The following is an 18,126-nucleotide window of genomic DNA, read 5'->3' on the forward strand; positions in this document are numbered from 1 at the left end:
TCCCCCCTGGACAGTGGGGGTTAGAAATCAAAGCAAAAGTTGGCAGTTAACCATGACTGGAGATCTCTTTGTAATCAAGAAGCACATGATTGACCCTTGCAGCAAAGGAAATAAAATTATAGCCTATTTAAGCGCATAGCCGTGACAAAATAATTAGTTAATATTGTGACTGTCACAACCTTGTGAAAACATTTCTCGTTTACCATAAAGAGAAAAGGAAGCCTCTGCTTGCAACTTCCCCACTGTAAAATCAAACACCTATTCAAAACCTGCCCTGGGAGTCACATGCATTCTGTTCTCTTCTAACTGAAAATTGTTACGTCACATCACAACCTGAGACACATAGGCTGCACTGATCACGAAAGCCAGACTAACACGAATAACCGCCCAGTGTGCCTGTGCATGCGAGGGGTCCCCGTCTGGCCTCACGTCTCCAAGGAACTGACTGGGCGACATTCACACAGACAAAACCGTCCATAGCTGTTGCATGCATGTTCTCCGTTCCTGGTCTGTCCTCTCATTCTGTGCCCCTGTGCTTGTGAGCCCTGTGGATGCTCCCTCTTGCTCATCCTGCACACTGACCACCTCTGAGGACGTCAGCTTTCTGGGTGTGGTCACTGTGCCCATGTTGAGTCCCGTTTACAACCAGACTCCTGGACGAGGTCTTGGGTTGGAGCCGTCTGTCACTTCCAAAAAGATGTGTGGTAGTTACGCTGTCTGAAACTAAGTGGGTGTGTCCCCAAAGCAGGGGAACATCTGACGTGCTAATGACTTTGACCTACCTTCAAAAGGCAACCTAATCTGTGAACCTTAGGGTAGGGGATACTGGGAGCCTAAGATTTTCTAAACTCCCGAGTCTCACTCCACATCCTGTGGTTTCATTATTTCTCTGAGGGGGACTGTGTTCTTCTAAAGACTTGAGATGACTGTTCCAAGGGAAAACCCGGATTTTCTCCCTGAGATCTGAAGGGTGAGGTGTTGGGTTGAAACCCATTCGTTTCTTTCTTAAAAACAAGTTTGGTTATTTCTGTGCAGTGCTAGAATTCAGGATGAAGCAGAGCACATGAGCAAGGTTGAAACAGATCCACTCCTCTGGACAGAGATCTCTTCCAGACATTTTAAGCAAGGCAAGAAATGTTTGAAGATGTTTCCTGCGGTTGCCCCAGAAATGCACTGTAGCAATGGTCTTGGGTGTCAGTAAAAATGTGGCCAGTGCTAAAAAAAAAAAAAAAAAAAAAAAAAAAATCAGTTAAAGTGCCTGTAGAATTCGAAAGTATGATTACCCCCTTGTCAAACCACATTCCCTTCTGTGACAGACCCTCTCTTACCATTTGCAAAGGGACAGGCGGAGGACTCATTATTCAGATGGGCAGCAAGCAGCCAGAAATGGCCCTTAATAATACAATTTAAGGGACTGGAGAGGGTCGTAGCGAGTAAAATTCACGGGGGAGAGAAATGAAGCTTCGTGAAAAACAGTGCTTGCCTCCTTTCTCTGAACACTAGCAAGGCTTTCAGGTGAGTGGGGCCTGAGGATGGGTAAGTGAGCAGGTGCATCTCCCAGCAGAGGGGTGTACACCCGACAGTTGATGAAATCCAGTTCCTGTTCCACCACTGCCCCCTCCACACACGCGCACGCACCCGCACACACACACACATTGCCTAGGATGCCCTTGACACATGCTGCATGTTGTGTAAATCTCAGGTTCCCGTCCACAGTGTTGACTGGGTTCAGCAGCACGGGGTCAGAAGGGAGGTGAAAACAGGCATTGGACGCCATGCCCTTGGCTCCCTTAGTCCTGAACCTGTAGAGCTTTGCAAATAGGGGTTCATGATGGGGAAACTTAGGCACCTGTCCCAGGATCCCAGGAGTGGGCTTGCTGTGGTGAGCTAAGATGCTCCCGTGCCAAGTTGATTTTTAATATGGCACCTCGTCGTGGCCGGGCCTCCTTCCTCCAGTGACTCTGTCACCTATGAGGACTCTGTGTAAGTAAACGGGCCTCCCCACCCTCCCCACCGCCAGCATGTGTGTGATGAGAAGCCCCCTGCGCCCCTCTGTCAGTGTGCTGCATGTTTTAGCATGGATCACCCCCCCCCCCCCCCCATTCATAATGATCTTCTTTTCTTTAGCTACTGACACTGCCTCTCGTACTAGGACATGCTGATTCTGGTGAACTAAGCTCCTTAACACCCACTCTTCCTTCTTAGATTGAAAACATCACTAACCACCCCTTCCACTCCTTCCTTTATTTATTTATTTTTTTTTTTTACAGCTGTGTGTCTGGATTGCCACGGTCTCTGGCAGGTCGACATAGACTTTTCACCAGGGCTCTGCTCTAATTGCCTTTATTCTTAAGGATTCCCCGCACTGGCGGTTACAGGGTAGAGAGCTAGCGTGAAGGGTCTCCAGAGGGGAGGCAGTGACGCGTGTCGGCCCGAATCCTGGGGGCAGAGGCCGGGGGCTCTGCAAAGGGCCCGTTTCCCTAGGGCTTCCCAGGAGCTTTGTACTTCTTTATAAGTAACCTAATGTCCGTGAAATCGTGTTGAAGATGTGCACAGACTCCCCTTGGCGGCCTCGCAGGCGGGAGCCGAGTTAATTGTTGGAGGTTATTTGGGTCCTAACTTCCTCAGCCTGGATCAGCCCCATAACCACAAGCCATACGTTCGTGGTCCTATTTTCATTTTTAGGATGATGATGAAACAGAGATAATTGATCAGCTAATCTGGGGGTGTTTTCATGACACCCACGAGAAGGGAATTGGTATCTCTGTGGTGCAGTCTGTCAGAGTTCATCTTTTGCTGTTCAGTTCATATCCCTTCCTGCCACTGGCCTCCCCACCCACCCCCAGCTCACACGCTCACGTTCGTAGTTCCTGAGGAGCCCGATTTGAGAGGGATGTGTAGGCCGGATGCCCCCGTGAGCGTGGCCACAGGGCTACGCGTCCTTTCTGTGGAGAGCCAGGGAGTTGGCCATGGCTTATACCCACTCCCTGCATCCCTTGGCGTTCCTTGGAGCCGGAGACCAGGATGGCAGTGAGTCAGCTGGCGCTGGCACAAGCATATTCTTGACAACAAGGAGGAAAGAGCTCAGGAGAAAAGGAGCATTTATTCCCCAGGCCCGATCTGGAGGAGCAATGCTTAGGCCAGAATGAACCCCGTCCAGGGTTGGGTATGTTCGGACTGACAGCCGCTCGCCGGGACTGTCAGAAAGCCCCCGCAGCCAGGCGGGTTGTCACAGGGGGCGTCCCAGAGCGTTTGAGGCTCCAAGGATGAAAGCAGCACAGATCCCACTAGATTCATTTGTTCGGCAAAGAGCCTGGTCTTAGGAAGGACAATCAGCAGCCTTATAACTACAGATCCTAAGGCCGATCAAACGTCTAACCTCTTGATGTAATTTCGAATGTGCCTGAGTTGGGAAAAATCAAATGGGCTTCATACTTGAACAGCCAAGTCATACATTTTGTACTCTTCTAAACAAATAATAGAAAAGGCATACGTAAATTTCACATTGCTTGCAGGGTGTAATGGACCAAAGGGGAACAGGAGTTAAGATAAACAAAAGTAACGGTATTTTTGATGCCAGACAATCCTATTTGATGGAAAATGTGATAGATTCTAATGCAAGCCCTATATCCATCACTGGTTTATACTCAGAGGCCCCGAAGTCTGTGCAGGTCCCTGTGGGAGAGAAAGCAAAAGTCAGGAAAAAAGAATGCAGGTCAGGCCTCTGTCAGGGATGCCATGGGGCACCTCGGCATTTCAGTCAGAAGGTATACTTCTTGGTACTTGGGCGTTTCTGAGTAAGAAGTAGAAGATTGTTTTCCGTCTAAAATTCACAGATGCTGTCCAGACCCCCTAAGCCTGCTGTAATTTCTGTTGTGGAATTCAGGTACCCAGCAGTAGTTTTCAGACCTCCAGACTTGTGCTGACGAGGGGAAGGAATTGAAGCTGACTCAGATTTTAGGGCACAATAGCACACAAATTACAAAGAACCTACAATCTGCAAGGACAGAAATACACACTTCAATTACGATTTCTGGGAGGAATTTATAGGACGAGCCTGCCACATTTCTGACTGTATGTGGTCTCGATGGTACATTCTTCTTTTCTTGCATCCGTGATTTACACTCTTCTAGAAAATACCAGAGTTGCCTAATATTTTATATTTGTTATCGGCAAGGCTTATTTTTAAGGTGATGTTGTTTTGAGTCTTTACGTGAAATATTTGGGGGCAAAATTTGACTCATGGCTGAAGCTAAATTCAGAAGGTGTAATTGACCGCGGGGGTTTTCTTGGAGCAACCTGCCGATTGCTGCTGAATTGCAAACCAACATTTACAAATAATCACACTATTGGTTTTGCTGAAATTACCCATAATGATTTCAATCAGGGCAGCCATTTCAGAACAGAGTGCACATTGGGACCCTCTAAATAATTTCCTCTCCTAATGTGTTCAGCAAAGCAGTGAGCCACCCAAATGCCAAGGCCCCATTTCTTCAGGGTCAGCCCATCCCTCATCAGGTATGGCTAGAGTCTCCTTTTCGCCAACAGCTCAGGAAGCAATTCCTTTAGCCTATTCGTAATCTTGAGAAAAATGGACAGAGAGTGTGCATTTGAAGATGGAGAAGACAACTGTTTAAATATTGCTCTTTCTCCACCTTTATGTGACTACACGTTGTGTAGAGTTGGTCAGAATCCCTCTGATGTTAGTTGAAGGTCATCTTCCTCTAGAAACACCGTCACAGGAAGGGTTACCTTTCCATACAAGGGCCCCGCCATTTTTAAAAAGAGTTGATCACAACTAGGTTTCTTTTTTTCTTTTGACAAACCGAACTTTGTCTTGTTTACCTTTGAAACTCCAATGCCTAAGAGATTATCTGGTACCTGGGAGGTAGGTACTCCGTAAACGTTTGTTGAGTAAATCATAGTTAAAGCTCTTTAAATGAGACATGTAAATATTATATGCCATGCTCTACATTCTGTAAGAAAGAGATACACATATATCAGAATAACATGGTAGTCGCTCCAATAAAATAGCAACGATAGTGTTCCAACTTTGGTAAATGTTAGAACTGTGGTCTAACTGTGGTATAGTTTTTAGTGGTTTCTCTGTGGTTCCAATCATATTTTTTCTGAAACACATCCAAAGATAAGATTTGACTGCTTTTATCGGGGCTGTTAGTTTCTGCAGGGAATCCTTGGCAAGATATTTGTTCCCATGTCTCTGAAGACAGTTGGGGTCTCTTTGCAAAGATAGGACTTTGGGGAGGATAACTTTTAAAACTGTAAAGAAAAATGGACAACCCCATGCCTTAGAGATGTGGAATTGCTGATCTGGGGATACATTGCCCTGAAATTGGTAGGACCATCCTTATTTTGCGTCTGTCTTTCACAGTGTTTTGAAAATAGCCAAGGTGTTCTTGATAGTTTGTCCTAACACAGTGACTGTCATTGGGTCACAGTGCTGTCAGAGCCAGAGGGGGGCCCTGGAGAACACCTCGTTCAGGGCATGGATTCTGCAAACATGGATACTGAGGCAGTGGCCTGTCCAAGCATTCAGTTTTACAGGGATCCCCACAAACATGAAAGAGAGTACCTCTTCTAAGTAGATACAACCCCCCCCCACCCACTCCTAAAGCAGGGTCCAGTGTTTTGTGGTCTTGATTCAGCCTTGAAACCCACGCTGCTCAAATCTGGAAGGAAATCATAAGGAAAGTGCAGCCAGAGCAGCCCCCGCAGATTAATCTCCATTTACCTTCCAAGGAAGCTTTGGGGGAAGGACCGGGTCCTTGCCCCATGACTGTGTTGGAAGGGCCACTGATGCCACTGCCTTCCCTCCTTAAGGTAAATCGACCATCACAAGAGTCAGTGTTGCAATTCTGAATACAAAAGTCCTCGTTAATGTCCATCCCCATTCAGTCTGGGGCCATGAGCTCTCCCAGTCAGCCTGAGTGCAGGCCTTGTGAGGTTCACACCTGGAAGTCCCAGGCCAGCCAGAACCAGTCTGTCCCCTGCATTCAGAGAACAGAGCTATCCAGTTCAACTGTGCCTACTCTTGCCATCTGTGACTGTGCAGACCTGCCCGGTTCTGAAATATCCTCCACTTTGTTTGAGTTCCTTTCTAGCCCTGGATATTTACAATGATATAAAGACACAACTGTTGTCTAAGGCTTAGGATGGTCCAAAAGAATCTGAAAAGCATACCTGCCTTGACATTATCGAAACCAAATTCCTAAGAATTTTCCAAAGAATAGTTGGGACCAGCAGCTGGATAGCGACATGAAAACAGGACAAGTCTTTGCCTAAAACCTTGCCTAAAACCTTGTCCTTTTCTTCCTGGTTTTTTTTTTTTTTTTTAATTGCTGATGGAGGAACACCAATTACAAGTGTGACTTCCTAAATCACCCCTGACATTAAGGGGATGCACCTTCCCTGTCAGCTTCTGTGTGTCCCCATCACCTAAAGGCGCACAAGGATCACCTTGGGATCTTGTTGAAATGGAATCTGCATTTCTAAGGAGCTGCCATGTGGGCTTCGTGCTACAGGCCCAGGCTGAGCAGCAAGGGCTGGCCAGTAGCTTTCCCTGTCTGGTTCCTCCTTGTCTCAAAGTCGGGAGCCGGACACAAGGCCACTGTGAGGTTCCCAGAGTAGCTGAATGAGGAAGGTGGGCTGAACGGCTTTGCCAGCAGCCTTGCCACAGATGGCCAGAGGTATACCTTGGGGTGATGAGGTCCAAAGCCTGGCAACAAACCTTTCTGGGTTCTTTGGTCACATGTCTATGATTCTGTCTTCCAGTGAACGAGCCAGGACAACCCTCCCAGAAGGTGACTTCTTGTAGGCTTTCCCAATTTTCTGTCTGAGGACACGAAATAGACACAGAGATGTGTGTCTTTGAAGGAAGTGCAGAATTCCCGAATGCGTTAAATCTTCATTTTAACTTTTCATACCAGACCTTCTCTTACCTCATTACTCCCAGTACTCACTAGTGAAACAGTTTCTCTTAAAGAAAGTCAGCGTCTTATTTACTGAAGAAGCATCCCACCTCTGGTAATTCGTCCGTACCGAGCTCACCTTCCTCCTCTGTCTTGGGTTCACGAGCTGAGTGTATACCACAGGTAGAGACATCGACTTTTTTTTCTGTTGAGAAATGCTGAAACATTTCTCTGCTCACAAACAGAAAGACTTTCATGATTGTTACTTTAAACGAGGTACCAAGGATTATCACTCAGGCAGTTGAGCCGTAAATGCAGGATGCTTACAGGAGACTTGCCCGTGGCAAATTGTGCTTTATTTAATCACACCTGGAAACTTGTCATGTTTTTATATGAATGAGTCTAAGTGATGCAATTTAACTCATGGAAAGCTGGTCACAAGAATGCAGTGTCATTCCGTCCCCATTAGGGATGGGTCCCCCAGCCCCCTGAGATGAATCATGTATCCAGGGAAGAAACTGGCTGCTGTGAAGAATTATTTTATGGGTGTAGGTTTTCTCCTTTAAACGCTTATGCACATTTGCCTGTATTTCAGGCTGTTCCTCAAAATGCATCAGGCTCATCAAAGTTAAATCTGCAGTTGTAAGAACAGCAAAAAGGAAATGCAAGCACCAGTGAGAAACGGTTTTTAAAAAATCCTGTTTCTAAAACGGTAAAAGGACTGTGCTAATAGGGTTTCCCAGAACATTCCCAAAAGTCACTCCCAGTTTGGGGCTAAGTCTGAGGTATCTCACTGGAATCTGAAGTTTTATATTTACTGCTTTTTAACCATTTGAATTTCTGAGAAAGCAAGAAAGAGCCCAGCCCCACCCCATCACTCCATCCCATTCTGGATTGGATTTTCTTCGTGTGGGCGAATATGTCACATGAATTAACTGGCTGTTTCAGGGGAACCCAGTGCACCTAAACTCGAAGGGCAGATGGGAGAGGATGGAAACTCTATTAAGGTGAATCTGATCAAACAGGATGACGGCGGCTCCCCCATCAGGCACTACCTGGTCAAGTATCGAGCGGTGAGTAGCTCCTGTCCCCCTTTTCACCTGCTTCTGCAGCTGTCACACCCACCTTGTTGGGGCAACAGCATGCACATCCCGGGGGGAAAGGGGGAAGTAGGGCAGGACAAAGTCCTTCTGTGTCTTGCAGGGCTCAGGGGCCCTGCTCGGGGTTTTAAATCCCAAGATTGACCTACAGCCATCAGGCCGTGTCTACACGGGGATCATTTCAAAACCTCTGAAATGAACGTGGTGACAAACTCATACCCTGATTGATTTTTCTGCTTCTTGAACATTTCTACGAAGTGATTTTGCAGTTACCCGGTAGCTTCTGCATATAATATACTGGTATCTCATAATCAGGACATTTGGTAAACTGTGTATTATGGGCCAGGCACTGTGATTTTCTCCCCACGAGAACCTGATGAAGCTGTTCTTATGATCATCTGCCCTTTACAGAGGAAGTACTATATCCATTCAGTAACGGCCTGATCTATCATGCCTGGGTGGGCAGAGTTTGAGTCCAGGTCTGTGTGCAGACCCTGGGCTGTTAGCCCCTGCCCTAGGCTGCCCTACCATCCGAAACCATGGTATTCCCACCTGCCCCTCACAGCTACCTGAGCTGTTCTAATCCTGCTAACAGTGAGCTTGGCCCTGAACCCTTTCTTCCTGGTTTGCTCACCATCTAAGATTTCTGTCATGCCGCCTGTCATCTCCATCCCCCAAAATGAGAATCACTGCTTCTCTGGTTTTAGAATGATACTTGGCCACTGCCAACCAGAGTCAATTGCTGAGCGATTTAGAGGCAGAATCTGAACACTGGGAAGAGTCTCTTGCTAGGATTTCTTACCAGTAAGAGATAACGAACCAGAGAGCAGTTTTCTTTCTTCCAATAGCCCCCAAGAAAGGATTTTTCAAGGAAGTTGACTTACTCCCTCTCTTTTGATCAGCCCCCACTGAAATGATGTGTGAGCTCTTACCTGGTTGGGCCTAATGGAGAGTCATTACAGCACAGAGCCCTACCAGGCACACGCCCACCCCCCCCCCACCCCCCTGCCAGCTGCTGGGCAGACCTGTCATTCCACTCAGCCCTTCCCCCACTTAATTGTGAAGTCAGGCATGAGCCTGACATCAGATGAAGAGCCTCCTCTAACGTCTCTAAGGCCCAGCCTCGAGACACCCCTGTAAGAGCGACCACTGTGGCTTCCTCGCTGTGGAATAGGATGCCAGGATTGAGTGGTGGCCCAGCACAGCCCACAGGAAGTGGACAGTGTGTGTCTGGCCCTTGTTATCCTCATGTGGCCCAGACAGATGGGTTCTGGTTTCAGCTTTACCACTTACCAGCATGCCCAGTCTTCCAAAACCTCCATTTCTCCATCTGGAAAATGGGGATAAAATAGTTTCTTACATTATTGTACAGATCAGGAATAATATAAACAAAGAGCCTGAAATGTACCTAACACTTGGCAACCCCCTGTACATGGTAACAATAATTACCCTGAAGATGCCGGCTGGGTCTGGAGATACCTCCCGTATGAGGCCACCTGAGATGTCAGTTTTCCAGAAGAGCCACTGTGGCTGTGTCAGGCAGGTCTGTATTAAAAAGACAATGGGGAGTGGCCCCTGGGGGCTCAGTCAGTTGAGCGTCCGACTCTTGATTTCGGCTCAAGTCATGATCTCATGGTGCTGAGATCTAGCCCTGAGTCGGGCTCAGCACTGAGCATGGAGTCTGCTTAAGATCCTCCCTTGCCCTCACCCTCTGCCCCGCCCCACTCATCCGTTCTCTCCACCCCCCACTCATCCGTTCTCTCCCCCCCCACACACACCGGTTCTCTCCCCCCCACACACACACAAAAAAAATATAGCAGGGACGGAACACCAAGATATGACAGCCTTACCTGCCCTGTGTTCGTCTGTCTTGCACTTTAAACACTCAGTGTTTGGGGCGCCTGGGTGGCTCAGTCGGTTGAGCGCCGACTTCCGCTCAGGTCACGATCTCGCGGTCCGTGAGTTCGAGCCCCGCATCGGGCTCTGTGCTGACAGCTCAGAGCCCGGAGCCTGTTTCAGATTCTGTGTCTCCCTCTCTCTGACCCTCCCCCATTCATGCTCTGTCTCTCTCTGTCTCAAAAATAAACATTAAAAAAAAATTAAAAAAAAATAATAAAAAAAACAGTGTTTGCTAGATATCATTAACATGTTATTAATATTTTTATATAACACAATATTTGCTTTGTATTCTGGTTGCCTCTTTATTATAGAGTTTGCCAAGGAAAGGAGCCTTTCAGAGAATGAGAATACAGACAGCTGAATTTGTTTTAAACTAAACGTGGGCCACATGGCCATCTATGGCCACGTGAATGTGCAGCCTGGCAAAACACTTCACAGGCTCTTGGTAGGGATCCAGTGAGAAAATTATGGAAAACCTTTAGTACAGTGCCAGGCAGATAGCAAGTGCTCAATAAATCGTACTTTTTATTTTTTATTTTTCTTAATGTTTTGTTTATTTTTGAGAAAGACAGACAGACAGACAGAGTGCCAGCTGGGGAGGGGCAGAGACAGAGGGAGACACAGAATCGGAAGCTGGCTCCAGGCTCTGAGCTGTCAGCACAGACCCTGACATGGGGCTCAGACCCACAAACTGTGAGATCATGACCTGAGCAGAGATCAGACACTCCACCAACCTTGCCACACGGGCGCCCCTGATCCTTTTTCTTTTTAATAAAACAAATCAATGCAGTGTTTCTGTGTCCAGGAGGGTGAGTCACACGTACCTGACTGAGCATGAGCAACATCCTGAATCAGACAAGAAGCTTCTTTATTTCATTACTCTTCCAGGGTATCTGTGTGCGTACGCGGAGCACAGCTTGGCAGATGGTCCTTGCGCCACACTGCTATCTGCCGAGGTCTATGTGTCTGCAGACGCGCAAGGGTGACCTCCTGACCTGTGTAATCCTTAGGGTTTTTCAGGCTAGTAAAGAATGCACGCCATGTCCTATCAGTGGTTTTTCTTTTTATTAGTTTGCACCAATAGTTAGTGACTCCCTTGAGTTCTTCCAGTTAGCTGGCCTCACCAACATTTGTATCTCAACTTTCCTGGTGTCTTGTGTCCTTCCTGCCGGTTTCTCCCAGAAGCTCTCCTCGGAGTGGAAACCGGAGATCCGGCTCCCATCCGGCAGTGACCACGTCATGCTCAAGTCCCTGGACTGGAATGCTGAATATGAAGTCTACGTGGTGGCTGAGAACCAGCAGGGAAAGTCCAAGGCGGCTCATTTTGTGTTCAGGACCTCGGCCCAGCCCACGGCCATCCCAGGTATGACCGCCTCTGCTCTCTGTGAGTCTCCCGCTTTGAATTAATGCACCAAAGCTGCACCTCCTAATGCGCCTGAACAGCCCCTGACAACTTGCTTGCTTCCAGCCATCCTCATGATCGGTCGCCCATGCAAAGCTTAGTTTTGCTTTGTACCTATCTGTGCAGTGGGTTGAGATGTACTGGACCCCCAGCAAGGCTCGGCCAAGCCTCCTGGGGCAATGGTCCTGTGTCATTCAGCCTTGAAGGACTGATGCTGAGCCAGTCCACGGGACCCCTGAGATGGGAAAAGCCCCACCCCCAGCCAAGCCTTGGAGGCTGGTTGAGTAAGGATCTTGTTTTGAGACCTTATCTACCCTCTGCCATTTCCTACAAGGACCACCCAATTGTTGAAGCGCTATTTGATGCTTGCTTACTGCACAGTCATGTTCCAGATCTCTTCTCTGTGGGGACCCCAAGAGAAGGAAGAGACGGTGCCCAATTAGTTAAAAAGCCTATCTTCCAAGGGCCTCTCAACTGAAACAAAGATTAAATTGAATTACTTGAAACAGAGCAAATGTGGAAAGTAGATGCTTGGAAACCCCATCTGTGAAAGGCAGTCTGCTGGAAACCGTGATGCGAGTGGTTCTCCTAGGAGATGTAGAACTGTTTCTAGGGACCTGGGACCAACCCAAGTGTGGGAATAACGTGGGAGTTCTGCTTGCTGGCCCACCCACCTTGCCACTGATGGTTAGTCCCCTCACTGACCAAACCCGCAGAGCAGAGAGAGATCTTCAGCCCCTCTCTGCTTTCCCAGATCAGCCAAAGGCCGGCCTCAGGCAGGAGAGGTGGGCATAGACCATGCAGCTGCAGCCTGTTGAAAAAGGGCCCCATAAACCCTCTGCTGTGTTCAGGCATGGCGGGGAAGATGTTTCGGTCTCCCAGTGGCCTTGGTCTGGCCCCATCATGCCTGTCCTCTCTCCAGTGCTTGCCTGGGTGCTCTGTTCAGTTATCACAACAGCACCTCCCAGCAGGAGGGAGAACAGAAAGGGTACGGCTGCCTGGGACACAGGCGTGCATGTGCGCGAGTCAGTGCAGCAACAAAGGCACCAGTGTGTGGTGGCCGACTGTTGTGTGTGCGTGAGTGTGTGTGTCCGATAGACCTGTTGGGGCCTCCAGGGAGTTGACAGGTGGGTCTTAAACCACAGATGAGACACGTCGATTAGACCTACCCTCTGCATTCTCAGGGAGGCTCCTTAGTGCAGATGGTCAGTGGTAAAGGCAAGGCATTTGGGTGTGGCTGCAAGAAACGCTCTCACGACTGCTTAATATGATATGTCCACTCGGGGGTGGCCCTGCCATCCTGTGCCCTCTCTTTCTTTGTGCTCTTTGGTCAGCTTTTCATTGAAATCGACGGTCTGGAATGTATCCAGATCTTCCCAGCCTTTATGGGACACTTAGGAGCTGGGGGTTGGGGTGGGGAGAAGCTCAAGCAACCCCTTTTCAGCAAGGCAGACTTCTGGTGGCACTTGTTGCCTGGGCTAAGTGACACAGGCAGGTTGCTTGGACGTGCTGTATCCACATGTTGGGTAGTGCCCACAGCATCAGCTCGTGGGGTTGGAGCAGGTGGGGACACTGTGAGTCAGATACAGAAACAGGAGAAGATGTTGTCCTCCAGGGCCCTGCCCAGTGGAGATGTCAGAGGCGTTAAGGCACCCCATTAACCTGGAGAGGGTCGGAGTGACTGCTCACCTACCGCACGCGTATTAGGAGGAGGTGTCTCTGTGCTTAGTTGGACTTTCCTGGCCGTGGCGTTGGGATCTGCGTATAAAACCTCTGAACTACAAGATGTGCGCTCTTGGTGGGATTCTGTGGTCAGTGCGGTAGCAGAAGGTGAGGGGTGCAGGCGAGATCGTCTTGAAGAGCGACCGGGTGGGGGCCATGGCGCAGTGGGAAGACGAGTCCCATCTATCGCTGAAAAAGCACAGTTTGCTGCACACAGCGCATCTCTCCCGCTACGCGTAGAAAGCTCTAGAGGCCAGGAGGCTGTGGGTAAGCTCGTTGACTGCCCCTCAGAGGCCTTGCCTTAGTCGAAGGTAACACTCTCCTAATCAAACTCTTGTACTTTACTGTGGAGGCTCTGTTCTCTCACTGTAATTTCATTTGCTCGCTGACCCCTAACCCCCGAATTCACCCTGCTGTGCTGCTTCTGGCCTTGCTGAGCTTTGGAACTGGCCTTATGGGAATAATACTGTACTGAACCCTTCCCTAACCTTTGTCAGTCTAATTTACTAAGTTGAATTAACCTTTGATTCTTGCGTTTTCTATATTTGACCTAATTTTTTTTTCTTTTTATCTATTTTTTTTTCCTCTGTTTCTGTCTCTACCTTCTCTTTCCTTCTCCCCCCTCCTCCCCTTCCTGCGTCTGTCGTCACACATGTCACGTTGGACGTGCATCACTGGGACATCCCCACTGCCACATTTGTTTTTAAACAACCACATTCTCTCTGGGCTCCCATTGCTTGGGACCTTCAGCGACCTTGGGAGGCTGCTGTGCGTCCTACACCTTTGTCTCATTGCTTCTCTCTGCAGTGACTCTTCTTTTGCTCTGTTAGGAATTTGAACACAAACACACACAAATTAAATTTGCTTAAATGCCCAGTTCCCATGAGAATGATCAGTTGCCCCCTTTGGAAGAACCTGTCAGGACCGCCACGGCCACGCCACCAAGTGCTCTGTGTGGAAGAGGAAGGTTTGGTGATTGGAAAAAGCTGGACCTCCAGACATTTTACCATTCGCGGATACTTCCATGCTGCTTCACGAGGAGTTTGCCCCCTTTTTTAATGGCAGTACAAAAATATGTGGGAGCGCTTTTCTTTAAACGCGGTTTTTAGAAGAGCATCATGCTAGTTTTACAGAGAAGTTTCTGCACATCTCTGCTACTTGTTGCATTTTTTTTCTTACCTGAACATGATGTGGCAGAGAAAAGTGTCTAAGTACCTCCTAAAGCTTGCATCAGAGTGTCCACATCACCACGTTTTCCCTACCCCATTCCAACCCCATGCTCCCCCTCTGCCCTTCAAAAGAGTAATGGGCGCTGCTTGCCTTGACGTCCCCGTGGTCAGGAGGCCAAACCGCTCTGATGCATCCGGGCATTTTGCTGACATGATGGGCAAAGTAAGTCACCCTGTTGCCCATACAGTGGAAGAAAATGGATTCGTTAGGCATTTTCCGGGGCTGAACAGATGTTCTAGGGGGCACGGTGGTCCTGGTATTACAACCAGCCCCTTATGCTGGCTCTGTGAACAGGACCAACCTGTGATATGCCCAATACCAGTCAGCTTTGAAAGATGCACGTCTCCCAGTTGGAGTGATAATGGGACTGCCCAGCAGATTAGCACAGAGCCTGTCTTGGGGGTTGTGGTCCCACAGTGACCCACCGTGTCGCATAAACATCAGCCCCCAGGTTAGAAGTATCCACTGCAAGCCCAGCATGGGTCACGCACTCCGCGACCCTGCACATACTCACCAGAGCAGATGGGTGGGGAACAGGCCCCTCCCAGAGTGTCCACACTGCGAATCACTCAGCCTGTCGTACTTCCCAAATGCCCTGACCCCCGCCCATATTGGTCAGTGACTCTAGTGATATTTAGAAAATTCTGGTGAAAGCCAGCTAGTCCTCTCTGCTCTTGAGGGGGTGTCCTCTCCACGTGCCCAGGAGAGAAAGATCAGTGTGTTTGCTAAAGTCTCACGTGGAGACCCAGGCGGGTCCTGCTCAGTACCATCCTGTACACGCTTGGGGATGGACCCTCTGCTAAAGAAAACCTCCGTCCATTGTGGTCACGTATCATCCTATACATCTCATCTCTAAACATCCCACAGAAGTTTGATTTTTGTTCTTTTTGGTTTATTTTTTAGTTCCATTTGGTTTTTTCTAATGTTTGAAGACTAGTCTTTCCCTTTGGGAATCCAAGGGACCCCGTGGTCTGCAGGGCACGGCTGGTGGTGTTGGTCGGCACAGGCCCATGTCCCCAGCGCTCACAATTTAGAGGCTCACGCACACACACTCTTCCAGCAGCTCAGGCAGGTAGTGCCTCTTGCCCCGGCCCTGTGCACCCCCAGCCCCATCTTGAACCTGTCTGCCTGGGGTCCCTGACCTGCATTCACACCAGCACAAGAGAAGCAGGCATGGTTCTGAGGCTCAAGGCAGAGCATTGAGGAGAGGCACCCGGGGCCTCTGGGCCTGGTGTAAAAACCCCAGGTCAGTTAGAGCTGCAGGGAGGACGAAGGAAGGAGAGATCCATCGTCACCCAAGTGGCCCGTCACTGTCCTCCTGGCCTCTGGCATGCTCTTGATATCATCTTAGGCAGAAGTCACATGTTCCCCTAGGGGGGGCCCCGGCCTGGCCCCAGTCCCGCCCCTAGGGAAGGGACAGTGTCAGTGTTTCTGAAGGGACTCCTCAGAGATCTAGTCCCAAGCATAGGGAGGCCTGACAGAGCCCTGTCCCCTCAGCACAACCCCGGGCGAGGCGTGCCTCAGCCAAAGGCACTTTGAGGCCACTGCAGACCCATGGCTTATAATGCAGTGTTAGGGCACATCCACTCGCACTGGACACCGTCCTCAGTGATGGCTGTGGCCCCCAGCCCCACCGGGAATCCCCAAGACAGCGGCCCTTCGAGCCCCCACAGGAGTAAGCACTTGCCGCCTCGCCGGGCTCTCCCAGCCGCTGCACCCTGCTCAGTGCTGCCCATGCCCCCCAGGCCGCGGGGTTTCTCTGCTCCTTTCTGGAATATTTATATGGCAGGTTTGGATCATGTATGTTACTAATAAGAATGCTAACACTGTTGTGTAGATAATCAGCGAGGCCTTTATGAAGTTTACACCTTTGCATTATTAAAGGAAATAACAGTCCACGTGAACTTACCGGCGTGCTTTGATTTTATTTAATAGCTGTGTGTCCTACCAAGTGTCCCAAGTCCTTTCCCTCCTCCACCTCACATGTACCTGAATAACTCTGATTACCCCAAATTGTACCCCAAACTTGCAGCCTGCTGCATGGAGTTTTAGCAGAGGAGAGGCTTTCCTTTCCCAATGAGGGGCTATGCATTTGGCTCAGCTATCCTGAGAGCTCTTGTGGGTCATTGCCTCCTTGAACTTTCCCAGTCCCCAGCAGACAGGGGGATGAGGGGAAAGTGCCTTTGCAGAACCAGGAGCTGGTCACTTTGGGGTCAGGAATGCATTGTGGGCCATCAGACATACAGTCTCTGTAGCCAGGGCTCCTGATGTCACTGCCCCCATTAAAACCCCATAGCAGAGGCTGCACAGAGTGATCTTGTGATCAACAGGATGCGAGAGAAGGTTCTCATTGGCAAATCCTATTCTGTTGGTAGTCACACTTAGTAGGACTCTTTCCAAACTTAAGACCAGCTGTCTGTTTCACAGCAGATACTGGGAGGGAGGAAGCAGACGTGTGAGGGGTTTGCAAGTGAACCTGAACTCCCGCTCAGTGGGAAGGGCACCTGGCTGCACTGAGGTCCCGTGACATAATGACTCAGACCCATCTGGCGTCTGTAAAATGTGAGACCAATCTTCCCATTTTGAGGCATTTAAGAGAGATGTATGTAGGTACCTGTCATGGGGCAGCCAGTTCCCCGGTCAGTGCTAGCCTCTCCCATGCCAGGAACCACAGAAGATGGACAGCCATTCGGGTGGCTGTGACCCTGGAGGTTATGGAGGAACTGCTCCCAAGAAAGTCTGTGCGTGCAGATGTGGGGTGAGTCAGTCACAGGAGGCCAGCGTAAGGTCATGCAAAGACAGATCCCTGGAAGGTTTTAATTTTTCCTTTTTTATACAATGTTACGTAAGGTGTAGGTGATAACCTATGTCCTCCTCGCTCTCCTGAGCTACACAGTTCTGTAACATCCCCCTAGAGGTAATGAATGCTGACTTTCATACCCTCTCATCTATTTCCCGGTGTTTCCCTTACGTACAGCTTCTTTTTGTAAAAGTTGCACACACCCTTTCTCTAGCTTAAGGAGCCTCTTCTTCTGGAAGTCTGTACTCTGAGTGGTGAACTGGCTGGTCCTTTTTCCTTCAGGGACAGTCTCTGCTCCCTCTCTCCATACATTCAGTACGTCAGTTACGTCAGTATGACCACCTCAGTGGTCAGGGCCACGAGGCGAGACTCCACAGCTCATCCGTGGGCCAGGAGTCATAGAAGCCACTATTATTCACTGTGACCCAAGCACAAGATGGCCTGGAGACAGCGCTCCTCAAACTCTGCTATGTATAAGGATCACCAGGGCCGCTCGGCCACATCCAGATTCCTGAGCATCACCCACAGAGATCCTGATTCACTAGAACTGGGGAGCCCCAGAGTCTAAAGCACCCTAGAAATTCTGCTGCAGGTGACAAACATTATGCTAAAAGGTGTGTTTATTTTTCACATAAAAATAAAATCCCGAGGACCAGTGAATAAAAATGGGACCCACTGAGTGTTCTAGTCTTCCAAGGGAAAAGTCGTCAGTGCAGAGGACCTGTATCGCGTGCAGGGTGCTGGACCACGACATGGGACGGCAGGCTCCCGTGGTTGAAGAGGCTGTGGAGACACCTTCTGTCCCAGGCCCTGCCCAACACAGGAGCCTCTTCCAGAGCACTAGGCATCCCTGCCAAGGGTGTCCAGGCACAGGGTGCTTGCCTGCCGAGGCAGCTCACACTGTTAGCTCTCTCTTGAGGGAAGCTGAACTACCCCCCACCCCTACAGTTTCCATCCAGCAGTGATACCAAGTAAGACCGCTTCCATTTCACGACACATCTGTAAACATCTGGAGATGGTGTTCTCATCTCCAGACTAAACACC

General features: G+C 49.3%; 1 protein-coding gene and 1 long non-coding RNA gene across 13 annotated transcripts in view; one reads left to right on the forward strand and one right to left on the reverse strand.

Moving 5' to 3' along the window:
- The window catches only part of NCAM1 (neural cell adhesion molecule 1), a 313,590-nt gene that overhangs the window by 284,573 nt on the left and 10,891 nt on the right, over positions 1 to 18,126 (forward strand). For 6 of the 12 annotated variants that reach the window (XM_058686744.1, XM_058686734.1, XM_058686737.1 and 3 more), the window contains 2 exons: positions 7,878 to 8,002; positions 11,114 to 11,291. In XM_058686744.1, the coding sequence (XP_058542727.1) occupies positions 7,878 to 8,002; positions 11,114 to 11,291 (303 nt within the window). Of the gene's footprint in view, positions 1 to 7,877; positions 8,003 to 11,110; positions 11,292 to 13,802; positions 13,929 to 18,126 lie in introns of those variants that run through there. The other 6 variants (XM_058686733.1, XM_058686735.1, XM_058686736.1 and 3 more) reach the window with 2 other exon arrangements.
- LOC131486806 (uncharacterized) lies at positions 7,326 to 9,011 on the reverse strand. The gene is made up of 2 exons (XR_009249457.1): positions 8,962 to 9,011; positions 7,326 to 7,563 (listed from the first exon to the last, which is right to left on the reverse strand). It is a non-coding gene; the product is annotated as an uncharacterized LOC131486806 (long non-coding RNA).

This window comes from Neofelis nebulosa, chromosome 10, assembly GCF_028018385.1.
Source record: "Neofelis nebulosa isolate mNeoNeb1 chromosome 10, mNeoNeb1.pri, whole genome shotgun sequence".
Taxonomy (NCBI): Eukaryota; Metazoa; Chordata; class Mammalia; order Carnivora; family Felidae; genus Neofelis; species Neofelis nebulosa.